Source organism: Netta rufina (genome assembly GCF_964035555.1).
Source record: "Netta rufina genome assembly, chromosome: 5".
NCBI classification, from domain to species: Eukaryota; Metazoa; Chordata; class Aves; order Anseriformes; family Anatidae; genus Netta; species Netta rufina.
This window is the reverse complement of record NC_140128.1, coordinates 56,780,189-56,799,254: the sequence shown is the minus strand read 5'-3', so window position 1 is coordinate 56,799,254 and position 19,066 is coordinate 56,780,189. Positions and strand designations below refer to the sequence as shown.

The following is a 19,066-nucleotide window of genomic DNA, read 5'->3' as shown; positions in this document are numbered from 1 at the left end:
AAGAAACGCTTCAAACTTAAAACTTCTAGCACCTTGGGAGGATACTCGCAGAGTCACCGTTTCCGTATCCTTTAAGAGACGAAGTTGAGAAGGCTTCCTGCTGCACCCACCAGTGCTCGCTGTTCTGAATGCTCCTGAAATACTCGCTGGTAGGCGGTGAGTCAGTGCCGATGACTAAGAACCTTCCTGCAGCTGTGTCTGTGGGAGCTCAGGGGTCTGACTTCTCGGATGCAGTGTCAGGACTGGGGCCTGCCCGTGCTTCGGAAGTGTTCTGGTGGTGGCTGGTGGCTCTGCTGCAGGCTGTGCCGAAGGAGGGTTCGTGTGTGTGGCAGGTGTGTATATAAGTATATATAAGCGCACTCGTTAACTGAAGATGAGATTTGCAGTGAGAACTATTTTTTCTGTAAGACAGTTTGGATACTGTTTCAGCTTGAATTGAGGTCTGTATTGATCCTTGCTATTGTCTTCTGAAGTACACACTTGCACACTAGTTATTTTTTAGGGGTTTTTGATTGTTTTTTTTTTTTTTTTAACTATAAAACTTTTACTTTGGTCTTGAAAGCTGCAGCATCTGTCTCATAAGAAAATCTGTAGTTGTAAAAGCTTTGCTTTGGTTTGTTTTCTGTTTTTGTTCTGCTGGGACTTTACAAGAATGGGGCATCTGCAGAGAAAGAAAACATTTACTGTGTGTTGCATCTCACAGACATTGGAGTCCTGGCCCTATTGATGGTGCCAGGGTATCACCTACTATTTCTAGTCTTAACTGATGCTGTAGCACACTTACCTTGTGCAAAGATCTTTTTATTTTTATTATCTTTTTTTTTTTTTACTGTGACTCTTTTGGTTAACAGTTAGCTGCCAATACAGTTTGGTTTCCCAGACCAGTGGAGAACCAGTTCAGGTCACATCCTTGCAGCCATCTGGGTTGTTTAGCAACCGAAGGGTATAAATGTATTTATATGCATATAATGTATTGATTCTAATATAAAACTTCTGATCTAAAGTATTTTGAATTGCTGGATAAAGGGATTTGTTTGAAGAGTGTATAAGTAGTTCTTGAAGAGGTACAGCTTCAGAATGTACACAGATTGTGCATTGTGTATAGACTACTCTGGCTTTTCCTCAGCCTCTACTTTTGTATTAAAGATATGCCTGAATAAATCCTTGAAATATTAAGGGCCTTCTGCACTGTGATGAAGCAGAGTTGTGGTTAAAAATGTCTTTAAATTCTGTGATGAGGAATAAAGTAAAAAAAGACTGCATTTAATTTCTTCTTGCATTTGAAAATATGGAATGTTACTATGCAGTAAAGATATTTTGGTATTAAAATTATATCGTGTAGCAAATAGTGAACAGTTAATTAATCCACTTACCTTGCAGCCCCAACAGGGAGAAGACTTCCTTTTCAGCATTTACATGCTGAACTCTTTTGTACACTTCAGAAATAGATGAAATTGTTGGTACATTTTATCAACAATACAAAATGTGATTTTGCTTGCCACAAAGCTCTGTTTCTAATTGCTTGCTTGCATCACAGTGCCAAGACCATAAAGCTGGTATGTAATGCAGTTCGGTAATGTATGGAATTATGTGCAAAGGGAAGATTAATTTTTAAATATGCACAAACTAATTTTAAAATCCTTCCATGTAAAATGAAGTTAGAGGCTAGTTGTGGTGGACCTATTTATTGTATGTTTGGAAATAAAAGCCACAGTTTTGCAGTTTAACCATTTATATTTGAAGCCTCTAGTATTTGTTTTAAAAACAAACAATTACCTTGCCACCTTTCTTTCATCCTTTCATTTACGAAGATGAAACATTTTCCCCCAGGTGGTTGCTTTTATACATTTTTTTGGAAATACAAAACACCGGTGTTTCATCCCGTTTGCACGTGAGTCTCGTCCCCACAGAACAAGGGATGTTGCACAGTTTTTCCAGCTGGTGGGTGCGGTGGGGGGGATTCCTGCTGTGAACAGCTGATGTTTGTTAGCCTTCAGCTGCCCTCAGACTTCTGTCTTGGCTACCCTGTGGAGTATTACTGGCCCACACAGTTGTTAGCGCTGCTTCTGGAGCTGCCATGCTCGAAAGTAAGTGGCAAACCCAAGTTTTCTTGATGCACACACTTTGGCCACAGCAGGCCTGTGTACTGCCAGGCTGGGTGCCGGTGAAAAACTGTTGGTTATGCCATGAATAGACTGATTTGCTAATGCAAATTACACCGGTGACTTCATGTTTAAAGTTTTCCATTCTCTTCCTGTTGTGGATCTTCAAAATGAGAGATCCTGACTCTTCTGCAATTAACTTCATTTTATTGGTTAGACTGTACTGACTGCTGCGTCTAGATGAGGCATTCTTCCTGCCTTTTGCCCTGGAGCCTGCTGACCACAGCTGGAAGAACACGGATCGAGAAACAACTCCACAGAAATCTCACTTTGGCTGTGAAGCGGCTCCCAGTGTGACACTTGTCTGCGTTCCTGGAGCAGGCTGCTACTGCCACTGCAGCGCCCACCCACTCCTGGGAGGGGTCCTGACATCCAGTGGGAGGAAAGCTGCCTTTATAAAGGTACAGTGCAATTTAGCTTCTTCAGGAAATCAGGGAGTCAGATCACATTGAAACTTTAAATGTGACGTCAGGTTTCATATGCTTTCCCCAGCTTTAGCCGCTGAAGGATTTGAACTTCAAAAGTATGCTGAGCAGCACAGCTCGGTGCTGTGCTGGGTTAAAACGTGGCTGGCCAAGGACATGTAGGCAGTACTCAAAGCACTCTGCCTGGCTCAATATTCTGCATACGCAAAAGAGTTGCTTTCCAGCTCAGGCAGGAGTGAAATACATGCAAGAAAGTAACCTATGCATTAGTGCTGCAAGGAAAATGAGTTATAATTAGTTGCAGAACTAATTCTGAGCTATTAAAAACTACTATTAAAAGTGAAGAGTTAAGTTATTAAAACGCAGTGGTGCGTCTTAATCTTACAGATTAATCTGTAAAGTCTGGATTAATCTTACAGATTAATTTTACAGATTAATCCAGACATTCAGGAATGCTGGAAGGTTTTTGGCTTTTGAGTATTTACCCACTATTCACAGGCATCCTGGATGGGCTGTGCTTTAGCACAGGAGCTGGCCTGTGGGATGACAATTTCTTGAGGTTCACTTTTGTGCTTCAGTAAAATGGAGAACTCCTATTAGACATGACTGAGGCAAGCCTGTTACAGCTGCTGGAGGCAGTTCCTTTTTTTAAAAAACATCCCCTTGTTTTCCTCTGACTCATGCAGAGTGGATCCAGCAAGCTAAACTCAAATCCAATGAAGTTTGGGTTTTAACAATTTGTATCTCAGTTTTAGTCAGATTTCCTTTACTATCTTAACTGGAGGAGTAAGTACTCCAGGAGCACTCCCATGTTCACTACCAGAATGCCAGCGTGCTTGTAAATGACCCAGTGCTTTGAGAATACTTGTAGTGTCCCAGAAGCCATACAAACCATACACCTCGATGCGTGGAAACCTGGAAAAAGCGAGTGGAGCCAAACGGACTACAGTATGTGTTGCTTGAGTGTGAGTACAGCTTGAGGCATAGTGCTCTTGAGCACTGGGTAAAACACCTTCTCCTTTGCTAAATCAGTGTGGGGATTTGATCCTGGCTCAGCTTGTGGTGTCTCACTGGGTGAATATCATCCAAAGTTGTGTAAAGACTCTGCAGGTGAATCTAAGCTGGATGGACAAAGTACAGCTCTTGAGCTAGATACAAACAGTTTATTTGAAGCCTTGAAGGAGAGGTTGTTGTTTCTATAAGAAATTGGTGTCAGCATGCTGAAGAAGAAATGTTCATTATATTCTGGTAAGTTAAAAACATTGTGATGTTAGTAAAGACTCATCTAACATTAAAACCTCTGGATATGTTTAGGGCCTAATTTTCCCTCAATTTACTCATTCCTATATTAATAGCTAACAATGTTTGAGAAGTGAGGAAGAGTTTTCCTGAATAGAACAAAAATGTGTGTAGATATTTAATAACAGAATATTGAAAGGATTTAAACTATTATTCATTGATACATCTTAAAGCTGTAAGTGAAGAACAGTTCTCCAGTCTCATCTCCTGAACAGCACAGACCAAAAAAAAAAAATTTTTTTTTTTAAATAAGGTGGAGGGCCCGCAATTCTTGCCAGTGGAGAACTCTCAGGAAAAAGATGCCCAATCAGACAGTCCTGCCAATTCTCAAGAAATGTATTTTTAGAAAGCCAGAAAAGACTGATACTAGTCTCTTCCCTTTTGAACAAAAGATTTATTTTGAAACTAGTTTTCACTTTAGCTCTCTCATATTTTCTGTTTTGCTCCATGAAATCTGGTTATGAATACGGTCAGCATTCCAAGGAACTTTCACAATTTTAGTTTTTTGTTGTATTTTAATCCAAGACTTCTGCATACACCTAAAAAATGGTGGGCCTATGGTATACTTAGAAATACTCAGATAGTATACTTAGAGGTATACCCATACTAGGGTCTGGATTGCTGTTTATTTTACCAAATTTACTTTTTTTTTTTTTTTAACTTTTAAAAAATAATGTCCCATAACTATACCTTCTTACTCTGTTCAATTTCAAAGATTGTTTGCTTTTGGAAATAAGATCCCTAAAAGTTTACTTAAGGCATAACATTTACAGAGTATCATTGAAATATTTTCAGTCTTTCACAATATAAGGTTGTTTGTTTGTTTTCCCACAACTGGTACAGCCTTCTTTCTATAAAGAGAACATTTCAGTACCTATGCTTCTCATTTAAACTTCTAGAAACTTTGTTCCTTGGGTACTTTTTCACTCTCATTTAAAATCAGAAGAAAAAGGCATCTCTGTCTAGCTCTGCTGTTTAAAACTCTTAAATTGGTTTAGTTTTTCTCTTTAAAATCCTAAGCAAATGCCAAAAGTCTGGGGTATTTACTTTCCACAAGCACAGAGTACAGTAACTAGTTCATCAAAACTAAGTGTTTCACAGCTGAGAGCTCACAACTAAGACTGAAAATAACGAAATTCATAGCTTAAAACATACTAAGATACAGAAGCTCTGTTTCCTCCCTGTACCATTTTCACGGAATAAACACCTGCTACTACTTAATACAACCATTTCAAGAGTTGGTGAGCAGCGATTGTTAGCACACTTGGCTTGATGCCCAGGAAGGCAACAAGGAAATGACAAAAGGAAATGAACAGTGAGTATTTGTGCAAAACACATCAGAGGGTTTTCCGTCACCACTCATTTCTGAGGATAAGAATAGAAGGCAAGGCTAGTCTCTACTATGCAGTATGCCTGAAAATGAGAGGCCTGTCTCCCTGGGCATGCTTTGTTGTCGCTTAAGAGAAACAGAGCATAATTTTGTCTTTGTGAATAACCCCAAATGGACAGATTGTGTCCCAGCTCCGATGAGGGCAGCCAGGACTCCGCAAACTTGAAGCTGAATTGATTTACTTTGTAATTTCAGATCTGTGAGTCTTTTTCCTTGAGTAAAAGAACTCAGACTGAAGACAGGAGTCAGTCAGAGGTCTCTCAACTGTCTTGTGCAGCCAGTGTTTATCAAGGTACTCAGGTAGTTAAAAAAAAAAAAAAATATCTGTCCAAAAGAAAAAGTGGAGCTCACCACTTTTAAAATCCTCAGTAGTTTTTGCTTCACTGAATCATAAATGACTAAAAACCCTTTTTTCATTATCTTAGGGCTCTAAGACTTGCTACTACGAAAGACGTTATGTACTTGCCCTTCCCCTGGAGTAGTGGTGCAAAAAATTCTTTGATACATTCATCCAATGCTAGGGAAAGCAAAGGCAAACTTTAAAGTCTTTAAAAAAAAAAAAAAAAAAAAAGGGGGGGGGGGCCTCTGAGGTACCGTGCACCAGCTGCTGGTAATACATGCTACAAACTGCCACTTCAAGCCCCTCTGCAGGGCCCTGCTTGTCTGAAAGAATAAGAGGGATTTTATTCTTATAATTGATTTCAGGTGTTTATTTCCAATCATCAATTACTAGCAATTTACAATTTTGTGAGTTTCTTACTACAGTCTATTTAACACTCCTTTAAGTGTTCTGAAAGACTTAAAAAGACTTAAAAGGGAAATTCAAAAACAAATTCAAATCCAGTGTTAAGTGAAAAAGTTAACCCTGCTCTTGTATCCACAAGCCCTGCAAAACTTCTGAGAAGGAAACTGCTGAGCCACTTACATTCAAACAGCACTTTTCCAAATGGTCTCTTACCATTCACCAAGTAACTGATACACAGTTCACATTATGCTAATGGCAATGAGATATCATAAACATTATTTAAGTTCAGTAAATTATAACAGTTATAACTTCACTGCTAAACAGTTTGCTAGATTAGGAGTTGGAATCTGCCAGTTTCTTAATTCTAAGAATATATGAGGCATATCATTAATTAACTTTGTTCTGGAATATCAAAGTTTGTTCCATGCTTTCAATACATAGAGTATCTGTCGTAGTGCTTTAGCATTCTGTTCAAAAAGCCGTCAGGCTTAGCAACTTCCTTAAAATAAGAAGTTGTGCAAAGTTCCCATATTCAGAATGGCCAGAACAGTAAATAAATGAGTAACTTGCATAAAAGATATTATCAATGAATAAATAAAGCTGCTAATGGACAAGGACAAATGAATTATATGAATGTCAGCAAAGTGCAGGAAGGTGGGCAACAGTTGATAATTACTGTGAAATTGTAAAAGGCTTACGGCCACAGCTTACAGTGCTGTGCAGTACAAGTCCTGAACTACACTGCTGTTAAGCTTTAACAAGCATGATTATGGATGGTGCAAGTGTTTGGTAGCTGAATGAATCCAAAAGTCTGGTTACAATCAGCCTCAGAGGTATGATTTATTTCAGTTAGAAACCAACACCAGCTCAAAACACCATGAATCCAGTCACGCCACTGACACTACCCGTATTACCGCAGCAGGCTCTATCAGACATAGAAGTTCTATCTTCCTAAACCCCAACAAAAGCCACAGGATGTAGAAGGCTCACTTTTCGTTGTGCTAAGCAGTGGCAAAGTACAAGATCTCAGCTGATCCTGACTGGACCAAATAGAAGAGATGGTAACAAGGCACACTTCACAACACACGTGAGGTGTGTTTAGATTTTGGCAGGGTAAACAGGTTTATTATCAAAAAGGCATTCAGGCCTGAAAGATCAGTAGTTCAGAACAGTAGTCCACCAGACAATTCTTAAAGTGTGATTGCAGTTGGACTTACTGTAGGAGACATGATTCAGCAGCAAAACTCAGCAGGACAAAATTACAGCTTTGACTTCACAACTAGATAGGATAAATACTTTCTAATAACGTGGCTTTAGGTACCTGTCACTTTCCTGAAGAACATATGTAGTCTTTAGTACCAAGCCAGTAAGAAAATGAAGGTGAACTGCATTCAGTTCAAAAAGAACGAAAGAAAATAATTAAAAAGTGCACTTGGTTCAACAAATATCATTGAAAAATTTCATTTTTAGGCTTTGGGTAGTGAAAATGTGCTTCTTTCTTGGGATTGTTATATATTGCTTGTTTCCATTTGATGATGTGGTTTTCAAAAAAACGTTGCAGGTGAAAAGGTCATGTCTGGAATCTGGTGATACAGAAAGCTGAATGAAAAAATAAAAACGTTAATTTTTTCCATACTACAGTAAGTTCATCACTTAGCATGTTTCCATTTATTTTTAAGACAGACTTCATAAAATCAGCATAAAAAAAGGACATAACCAGGAAGATAAATGGAAAAGATCCCATCATATGATTTAACTTGCTTCCAAATTAGGGTGTCAACATACATTTTCTAACGAGTTTTGGTTTGAGATACGAAGCTTCAGAGCTTGTTCTTTCCCCTCAGAGGCTACTCCAGAATAAATTTATCTATTTACCTTAACTTTGTATCATGATTCTTTCTACTTTTACTCCTCCTTAATTCACTTTGAATCACTTCTTCCAAAGCTCCAAGTATGTGTCAGCTAGTATGATCCAAGCAGAACTGAATTAGGAAGGAATATATTCAATAGTCTCTCTTGATTTTCTTTCTGAGTTCTCCGACCTATCATCTCTTAAGTACAAGGTTCCCAGAACAGTATACTTTAGTGTCCAATACAGTAAATAGTAATAAACATTGCAATGAAAACGTACTTCAAACTACATGACCCCACAGCAGCAACACTTGCTCAAGTTTATTCTCCACTGAAGAAGGGAACTTGTACTAGAATATTGATCCTAAATCAATCTTTTAGTAAAAAGAAAGAATTCTCTTTGTGTTTGGTAACATAGCTTAAAAATATTAATGTTCTAAGGCCTTGTAACTGTAACATCAATTCTACCTTCCTCTTAGGTAGTTCCTGTCTTCTATAGAGAACAAACCAAATGTGAATCATTCTGAACATCTGAAACGCGAACTTGAATGAAATTTCTTCTTTTACCAATTTTGCTTCTGATGTCTCCCTTACTGTATTTTTGAAGAGTGAGTCGCAGTGATCGTTCTCAGTGATCGACATCAGGACGTCAGTGATCCTTTAACCTGACAGTTTTCCTTTGTTATCAGAGCATCCTGCCTCTTTTACATATTGCTGCTCTCTCTCAACCAGTAAACAGCTTGACCAATCCAGGCTGCTGTCCTGGTTTCAGTTAGGCCAGAGTTAATTTTCTTCCTAGTAGCTGGTAGGGTGCTATGTTTTGGCTTAGGATGAGAAGAGTGCTGATAACACACTAATGTTTTAATTGTCACAGAGCAGTGCTTACACCAAGCCAAGGACATTTCAGCTTCTCACTTTCTCCTGCCAGCAGGCAGGCTGGGGGTGCAGCAAGAGCTGGGAGGGGACAGACCCAGAACAGCTGACCCAAACATGTAAAATACACTGTATGCTTTTCCAAAGTACTTACTTTTAGAGCAATTCTTACCTTGGTCTGGATCAGTGCTTTGCAGTTATTAATACTGAATCCATCAAATCCAGAGTCCTCGTTATCTTTAACATTTGATTCCTCAAAAATATCATCCTGGCTCTTTGAAGAGTCCTAATAAAGCAAAAGTTAAATTTCCTTTACTAATGACTATAAGCAAAGCCAGACATAGGTTAGGCATATAACCTAAAGAGAAGTTTTCCCTCAAATAACAAACACTAAATTTTACGTCCTAAAACTGTATTTAGATTTATCATGTGCTCCTTTGCATTAAAAAAAAAATCCTATGTCAAAACAAGTTCTACAAATGTGAATCAAATTGTGACTTAAAATTAAAAAAGACAATTTCAAAATAGATTTACAAATAAAATTCAGAAATTCAGCTGAACTAGGAAATTCCTGAGAAATCAGTGTTAAAAGCAATACAATTTTCCAGTAACAGAAAAAGTAGTAATGACACCAGTTTAAGCTGCTTGTGCAAGGGACAGAAGAGGAGATTACTACATTGGAGAAATGTCTCCCATTCTCTCCTGTTGGATAACATTTCTATAAAAATGACTGTCAAGTGCAGTATAAGTTCTATACCTTCAGCACTGTGACTCTGTTTGTATATAACTTGCATGAAAGGTCAAATATGTCCATAAAATGAAAACTGCACACAGCAACCCCACCACAGCAATCAAATTATCGATTGGAACAGTTACTTCTGAGAAGCACAAGCAACTGCTTCATGCCACCTAAATAACCAGGTTGAATACTCAAGCATCCCTGATGACTTCATCTTCTCAAAACAAGAGATTAAACAGAGACATTTCTTTTACAGATTTTCAATACTGTTTGTTGTTCTCAATTCAATTTAAAATACATTTCTCTCCTCAAGCCTTGCAAAAGTAGACAGTAATCTAAGGAAAAGGGAAGTGGAACACACTTTCAGTTCATATACAGTAAAAACTTAATGTTTTTACTGCAGTAATTACTTTAACAGCCTCACTGATTCAGATCCAATTTTCACTTAATAGAAAGATATTAGACTACCATTTTCCTCATACTCTGAGTAAAAAAGAAAACTATTTAACCATACATACATCTGAAACCTAATTCTACATTTTATTCCTAAAGTTGACTGTACCACCTAATGCAACAGGCTGCTACGTAATGAAGACCTCAATGTAAAGAGGATCAAAATTTGATCCCAGCACAATTTCACACATACTTACATATAATGATGGGAAAACATCAGGCTATCATTTTGAAAGGTTCTCTTTAAGCTTATGACTAATCATGATCTATTTCCTCATTCATCTGCTTGTATACCTTATACAAAATTGATTTGTAATCAAAGGTCTATACTGGCATACTAGGAAACCTTTGTTCAATTACCGTTTGATTTGCATCTATTCCAAGAACACTCAAGAGGTTTTCTTGGCAATGAGATTTACTCCAGGGATGTCTTAATCTGGAGGTATTATCTAAGTCTCTAAGAGTTCTCCATATGTTTCCAGAATCAATGCTAGGAGAGAAAACACAGTTTGAGATTACAAGGTGTACAAAGTTTCCAGTAGAAACATGTATAATTTTTAGTTATTTTCACTACAGAGAACTGTATACTAGCTTCCCTCGATCTAAAAAGCAATTTGTCTTAAAACAACTTTTACATTCGTCCGAAGTATCAACCGAATGCACTAATAAAATTGCATGACAATTAATGGAAACAGTCAGTCACCATAACTGTATGTTTGGGCTTCTCAGACAAGAAGTGCACTAGAAGCATACTTCAGAGTTGTTACATGCCCGCAACACACATTAATTAATCACTTCTGTGACGTGGGTACAGAGTTCAGCCCAATAATTTTGTACACTGCTTTATCTGTCTCTCAGACCTTTCTCCTCTGTATCAGCAATATGGTGTCCCAGCAGCCTGCTACAGGTCAACTTGCTGGTATCTGGTCTGGATGTTGATGTACTACACGATAGAGAATCGAAGCCAAAGGCACACACTACTGAAACAGTGGGAATTAAACAGTTCCCTCTACGTACTACTTGGGGGTCTTGCATTGTATTAATCCTGTATAAATCCAAATGCTTTTTATGTAGTGCAGCATAAAAGTATTCCTGATCCTGTGTAGTTACTCATCACAGTATATCGAGGCTTTTTCATCTTTAGTTGGTACTCTGCTATAATACTGCAGTCCTTTTAAATATATATTAAATATGTATTTCTTATTTCTCCACAAGTTTGAGGCTGAATAAGATCTAATGCGTATGCAAGGAACTTGCTGAGGGGATGCCCACAGTAAATGTTTTAATTACATTTCTTGCAATTCTTATGACATTTCCAAAGCATGACAAAACTTTCTAGATACAAAGCCTCAAATGTATGCAAGAATAACTACAAAACTGTTTAGTAATTGCAGTTCTCTTCAGAAGCTGTTGATCCTTCAAAAACATGTAATAAATCCAAAACCATTCCAGCTGTCTTAAATGTAAGCTAAGTGATACTAATTGCTATTAACACAACCCCAGGAAAGAAGCCAGATGCACCACAGATTCTGAAGCAAATCTAGTTTAACATGAAGAGCAATCACCACCTGGCAAAAGGGGGAAGGGAGGAAAAAAAAAAAAGAGGGTGAGTTGTCAGGAGAAGCAGCAGCAATGCTCGTGCTTCAGATGACGAGGAATTAAGTCAGATGTGTTATGAAGAAAGGAGAAGCAAACAGGAAGAACAGGCTGCTTGTTGGGTGTTCTGGCATTCCAGAAGCTTAGTCATACGAAGTCACACCAACAGCAGGAAAAACTCTAAACAGAAATTTGTACTTTTGTTATATTCCCTTCCTTGCTTTCCCATAGCTAAAACAATCCATTTCCTTTAACAACACAATACATAAATGGTAAGATCTGTATTCTGAAAAAGCATAGTGGTTTAGTTTATAAGTTTGTCAGAAAGTACCACAAATTTTTAAATTATGAAATGCAATTAAGTGCTGAGGAAGTGTTTTATTTGTTTGTTTTGAGGGGGGGGAGGGCAGTGACTATTGATCTAAACTCATTACCAAAGTTGATTCTTCATAAGCTCAGGAATCCCAACATCTTCATTATTTGTATGAAGTACTTGATCTAAGCTTCTTATGTTCTCTCTGGACTGCGATACAAAGACTTCTGGAAAGCCCAACTTAAATATATCCTCATAGCTGTGGTTTGCCTAGAAAAAACAGACTTATTACATATATTATACAGGCCAGCCCCGCAGTTCATGAAGGACCTGGTCCAAAGACTACAATGTTTCCATAGATTTTATTATTAACTGTATTTAAATTTAGTATTAATATTAATGGAGCAGAGGGAGTGATTCCATCGTTCAGCATTTTGAGTATTTACCTAGAATTAGAGCAGGAGAAGCAAGAGCCCAGGAGTTTCTGATGAACCTTGCTCTCTTAACTTTACAACTACAAAGTTATACATTGCTTTGCCTACTAGCAGTCAAGACTCCTTCTCCTCAAGGAAATTCAGTCCAGGTCAAAACCAATTAAAGCTCATTTTGCCAACAGCATTTCTAACGCAGCTAATGCAGCCAAAGGTAACATAACTACTAAATGTTACGGTTACCAATCAATACTTGCACTGTCCAAATCCACCAAAGCTGGGGTCAGCATGTCTCTATATACTCGTGTTTGTACCAAACATTTTCCATCCTATATTAAAAAGCTTGGTCAGATTTACATACTTGTTCCTCCTCTAGCAGCAGTATGGAGGAGGCGTGGAGGTGTGAACATAGCCAGGTGAGTGATCCAGACTCATGAGAACAGGCCTAGTGGAAGTAACAAGGTGATCTGAAGACCAGAAAATGTGCGTACAAAGATAAATGCACATCATTTACACCTTATCCTAAAGGGATGTTCTTCTGCCATCTGGTCCAGAAGCTTTTTCCTTTTATTCCTTCAAAGAAGGAATAGCTGCAGTTTTCTAAATCAGAGCAGCTAATTGACTTCAACACCCCACAGGAGGACTGCAAGCCAGGAGCAGCGATGTTGTGTGAAAACTAGAGAATGAAACCAGACAGCTCACTTTCACTGCCTACCAATCATCAATTTAATCTGAAAAAAAATACATAAATGTGGATACTTCACAGTTTGACAGGTTCCTTCAATTGGAATTCAAACGACTGAAATAAATTTTGATTATTTCCACAGTTTCTTCATACTAAATTCAGGCAAATACAGTGAATATTTAAAGTATTAAGAGCAGGCATAATCAACTAGAGGTAGAGGGCTTCTGTACTTCTGAGTATGCTTCCAGAAATACAATTTGTGCCCACGCTGAAGTACAGACCTTACTAAACTGCTCTTCATGATGGGTGACCGTGGGAACATTCAAAGACTCCTGGATAAAATCCATTGAATCTTGCACTAAGTATCATAATACTTTGATTTATACATCACTTTAGTTAATTTATAATAATATATGGAGGAAAAACATGTTTGAAAGGCAAAATTCTATGAAAATATACTTCTTAAAGAGCAAATAGAGGAAAGCACAGGCCTGCCTGGTATTTGTATCAGAGTAACATCAGCAGCTGTAAGAAGAAATTACAAACAAGTCACTAGATTACAGTTTAGTCAAGCCAGATGAAGTGCTCAATATAATACAGAAAATCTTGTGATTTTACTGTATAATTTTATCTTGGAGATTTGTACTGATTATAAAAATATGAATGCACTAATTTCAGATCTGTGCTTTCTGAATAAATCCTCTATATCCTATTATACCAGAATACTCTAGGGCTTAAGCGAGTGCACTAGTCCCACTCACAATGGCCACTATTTAATTAACATGAAAAACCCTTAAAGTTGCTCAATCATGTAGACAAAGTATCCTGTTACTGCAAAGAAATCCATGACTGTTTTCATTTTAAAATACAGAACTCTGCTGCAGCCTGTTATAATTTAATCAATTGAAGCATTAGATAATGAGGGGCAGACTTCTGACAATCTCTACAAGTCCCTTCTAACCTCCCTAGGTGCTTCTCCATTGACCATAGAGAAGACAGCCCCAACCTGACAAGTTTATGATCTCAAAATAACAATACAAAAAGCTCATGAATGAAGGACAAGTTATATGTATGTTCTACATCCAAAGGTATCAACTGCTCTACAGCTGCTTCTCAACCCTGAAAAAAATGAAAGAAAATAAATGTAAACATATTAACCCTCCATAGCGTTTCAGCTCATACCAGGTATTTCCTTTTGACTCTGATAAATGCAAAAATAAAGGAAAGGGTTTGGTACAATTAAGATGCACAGCTTTTAGAAAGAAACTGTTATATTCTGTTTCTGCTCCAGTCCTTACGCACCCTCCTTTTTCAGCATAAGGCTTCTTATCTGAATTTCCAGCACAACAAACAATTTATCTTGTTTGTGCATACCAGCAGCTCATCACCAGGTACATTGCGATCTCCATTCTACCACTGCTAGACAGCTTACCCCACGTGCACTGTTGTGCTTTCCCAAGTAAGACATCTGTAATAAGTTCCCAGCCAAGGACAAGAAAACCTGTCTCCCAAAAACTCTCAGTTCCTGCACATATCAGAACTCATTTAGCAGACTATAAGCAGTAAAGTATTACTGCTGTTGATTAACTCTGTGAAAGTCGTAGTTGAACACCCTCCCTTCCTTTTACGAGTGTTTTAAATCAGCATGAAAAAAATGAAGGCTTTTCATTTTGTTTTGTACTCGCACGTTCTTATTTAGCCTTTGTTAGTTTGCTTCACTTTGTCTGGTACACAGTAAAACACCTTAATTGCAACAAGGTATAACCCTTAAACTGAAGCTTTTTTCTTTTTAATTATTTTAAAAGGACACATTGTTTAACTTAGTATTTACTCAGATTTTAGTTATAACATTGTATAAGAGACTGTGAGACACCCTATGCCAGAAAATGAATCGTATTACATTATTTTTATCCATTTTCCATTAACTTCCACCCACAACCAATCAAAAATTCCAGAAAGACTGTTGGATTATTAAAGAAGTGTATTAAATAACAGAAATTAATGTTTTATTCAAATTCTAACTCAAATTTCTGTTGGTTTATTTGAATAAGCTTGCAGAAAATTCAGAGAACTTTTGTCCACCCTATTTTTGCTACCCGCCTTCCCAATTCTTTATTTCCTATGTTCATTTTGTCCAGCTTTTAAATTACATGTGCTTCAGGGCAAGGTTCATCATCATATTTGAAGGGTTTATGTATTCCTAGTCTCCAGAAGCAAAGCAACACATTACATTCTTTAATGCTCTCTACCAGGATAACTTAAGTATTTGTCAAACACTGTGAAGAAGTTGCTTTTGTTCCACTTGAGTTAACTGCAAAGTAGCTTGACAGTTTCTCTCCCTGTACAGCATTATCCTCCATAGAGCAGACATTCAGATACAGATCTTAAGATGTAGGAAGCAGTAACGCAAACATTTCTGGTCTTTGGTTTACTATTAACACCTACCTCATTTAAAGAGCTCGAAACGTCCTGTATCCCACTGTGTAGAGATGGCTCAGAACACAAATGACCAGCAGAAGTACTGCAATGTCCTCCGTTCCAGTCTGTATCGCCTTCAGAAGTTTTTGTAGATTTCACTGAAATTTCAGGATTATGGTCGAATCTCTCTGATTTGCCTAAGGACTCCCTGAAGCCTTCAAAATCACCCCAGGAACCTCTGGGTTCTGAGGTACAATAACTGCTCTCAGAATCCCCCTCACTTCTTCTGCTGCTATTCACTACAGGGAGGTTTTGCTGCATTACCCCAGGGTTACTAATTTCTTCATCATTTGTCCTCTCATTCATGTTATAGTCACTCCCGTCGAGAGACATACCACCTGCTTCAACTGCTAGATCTCTCACAGACATGCAGGGTGATGTGTCTGTAGTACTACAACTTTCTACTAGTGGCAGGTTCTGCATCTTTGTTTAAAAGGAACAACCCACATTTAGACATCACTTGTTGAAATCTGTACTGAAAAACAACCAAACACTAGTTAACTTCAGTTGTATTAGAAATTTGAATATTTCCAAAACATAACCAAATTCTTCATTTCATCCCCAAAGAGTAATAACATTGCTAAATCAAAACAGGATGTCCTTCAGTCTCTCCTCCAGAAATCCACACGTGTATGTTATTCAGTCTCACTTTCTGTGTAAGATATTAGCCTGAAATGAAAGAATTGTAAATAAATACTTCTGTGATAAGGGCTGTGTAGGAATGAGAAAAGATAGTCGATAAGGTAGTAGAAAGAATGCTCAAGTTACAATAAACGTGTTCCAGTATTATGCAACTGAAAAATCACAGCACTGCAGTATACATTTCAAGTAATTTTGCCCACATCACAAGAAAACCGTGAAATTAATAACAACATTTGGAAAATATTTAACAGAAGTTGTTGGATCTTAACTGAGTACTTACTGGATACACACAGCAGACAAGAAGAAATACTTACAGCCAATATCCAATGTTATAACAGTTTCACCCACCTCAGACTGCTTGCAGACAGGGCTCTTTTTGTTTGCCTGGGCTTTCGCAGTCCGAAAGATTACCGAAGAGGCAAATGTGACCTGCAGCAACACAGGAACCAGCAGCTTAATGCTGTGAAAAGCAATAGTGCCTCCAACTATTTAAGCAATTAAGAGTGATTTAATAAGATCAATTTGGCATCTGTGAATTACATATGCGACGCTGCCTTTGTCGTTTCAGATCCATCTCAACTCCTCAAGCATCCTTCCCAACAAGGGGTTGCTTTTGGCAGGCATGGGGGCGTTCAGAGCGGCAGTAACACCACGTTTTATAGGGACCGGTCACTATGAGACATTCTCAGCAGAGAAACAGAACAAATCTTGATTTTTAATTTTTTTTTTTTTTTCCCCCTCCGAGCTTACCCCGATGGAGCAGCCAGGCACTACCCCCGGCGCACACCCACCTGGGCTGGGGACAGCTCCAAGGGACCGGGGGGGCTCTGGGGAGGCCGGGCCGGGCACCGGGAGCCCCTCACAGCCCCCCAGGACCCTCCAATCTCCCCCGGGGCTCCGTGAGTCCGGCGTTTCACCCCCGAGCAGAGGCACCCCCGGGGCGCCTCCAGCCCCACGAGTGGCTCCGAGGGGCGGCGGCGGAGGGGGGGGAGCTGCCCGCAGCCTCCCTCCGGGCTCCCCCCGGGGGCACACCGAGCCCAGCCCGGCTCCCCCAGCAGCCGAGCTCGCTTCAGCCCCCAGCCCCTGGCCTCCAGGCCCGTGTCGGGCAGGGGGGAGCAGCCTTACCCCGCCGATCCAGCGGCCCGGGCCCAGGAGGGAGGCGGCCGCAGGTCGCTATGGGCGGGACGAGGTGTGCCTGCCTCCCCTGCCCGACCTCCTCCCGGCACATCTGCGCCTTCCCCTTCACCACCTCCTCCTCAGCTTTCTCGGCTGTTGCCCTGGTGAAGTCCCCGCTCCTCCATAGTTCAGTGTCGGGAGGAAACGCTTCGCGCTGAGGGCGCAGAGGAGCTGTGGGTGCCCCATCCCTGGAGGTGCTCAAGGCCAGGCTGGATGGGGCTTTGGGCAGCCTGGGCTGTGGAAGGTGGCCCTGCACATGGCTGGGGTTGGAACTGGATCATCTTTAAGGTCCCTTCCAGCCCAAACCACTCTGTGATCCTCTCCCACTTCTCTGGATCAACAGGTCCTTCTCTCATCCACTGCACCCCTGGGACTCTGCCGTTCCCATAGCCTTCACCTTCATCTCCCTGGGTCAGGCCCACCGGGTGTCTGGCAGGCAGAAGTCAACTCCCACCCTCCAGAAAGAGCCATGAGATCGATTTTAAACTCATGACATGAAAGAAAAGAAAAAAAAAAGTATTCATATTTTCTAGTTTCTGTAATCTGGCAAGCTAAGGACATGCTGGTTGATGGTGGCGATTCATGCTTGTTCTTAATTTGAGAACAGCTAACGTTCTCACATAATCACAAAATTCCAGGACACAGACTGAACGAAAAAGCAAAAAAGAACAACAACAACAAGAAAAAAGCCTCAATCCACCCAGTAATATAACCCCATGATAAAATGCTAGGAACAAGCCAGCTACAGCCTCTCTGGATCTTTTCCTCTCTCCCTCATTTTGCCCTGTGAGGGACTAGGTTGTCCCCTTTCTCCTGTCTTTGCTGAGGCTGGGACTCGACCCCCTGGCTGTGTCAGATAAAGCTGGAAGCTGTGGGTCCCTGGGGACAGGCCACCCCCCAGCCTGAGGGGACTGTCCCTTCTTGTCCATCTCTTGAGAGTGGCAGAAGGGCTGGAGGCAGCGTGCCCGAGGCTGCGCTCCACATCTGCGAGGCAGAGGGAAGAGCACAAAGAACACTCCTCAGCCTCCCCTCAGGGTGTTGGCAGTAACTCCCTGTCCTCAGGGCTGGGTTTAAACTCTGGGCAGTCCCAGGCAACAAAGGACAGTTGTAAAAGCAAGGAAAAAGGTTTTCTGGAGCAAGGCCCAAAATAAAAAGCATTTTCTAGGCATTACAGTACATATGTTTTTCAGCCCAGGCACAGATACGTGCGCTCCCCTCCCACACATCTGACTCTCATTTCAGGCTGTAGTGTTTTATCTGAAGGCGAGAGGCTGACTTTGGGAACAATGCCCAGACACAGAGCCAAAAGAACTTTATTGGCAGGTCTCTGAAAGATTTTGTTTGTTTGTTTTCTTTCTGCTTTGGAGCCATTTCTTACCCTCCATGGCCATCCCGTGGCAGCCTGCAGCTCTGAGGAAACCCGACCAGCTCAGCGAGACTGTGATTCAGCCCCAAAGCTTCTGACTTGTTAGCTTCTTAGGATAGAGTCATCATCCTGCACTGCAGTAAGTTTGCGCTTCAGGGACCTCTGCGGTTCCAGCGGCCCTCTTAAGTTTTGAAGGGAGCTCATTTTTTTTTTTTTTTTCAGTGCCAAGATTGTTTTGCGCGGCTTTACATTTTCACTCCTCAAAGCAAAAGGCAGCAGACAGACAGTGCAAAGGCTGAGACGCTCCCCTCATACCACGTGTTGCATCCGGAGGGGAAGGGACGCGTGGGTTTTGCAAACCCGAGTCTGCCCTGCCAAATTCAAGCTGCCTTTACAGTTGTGTAAGCAGAGCCGTGGAAGAGCTGGTGAGAGTCAGGAGCTG

The 19,066-nt window shown here is 40.2% G+C and overlaps 1 protein-coding gene across 1 annotated transcript; it reads right to left on the bottom strand.

The window, feature by feature from the left end:
• Positions 1-7,378: 7,378 nt before the first annotated feature.
• Positions 7,379-15,809, bottom strand: CLBA1 (clathrin binding box of aftiphilin containing 1; the record flags this gene model as incomplete). The annotated part of the gene is made up of 5 exons (XM_084288006.1): positions 7,379-7,620; positions 8,918-9,031; positions 10,298-10,427; positions 11,968-12,116; positions 15,408-15,809. 5 exons carry the CDS (start codon positions 15,807-15,809, stop codon positions 7,459-7,461), a joined length of 957 nt encoding a protein of 318 aa, XP_084144132.1. The 3' UTR covers positions 7,379-7,458.
• Positions 15,810-19,066: the final 3,257 nt, after the last annotated feature.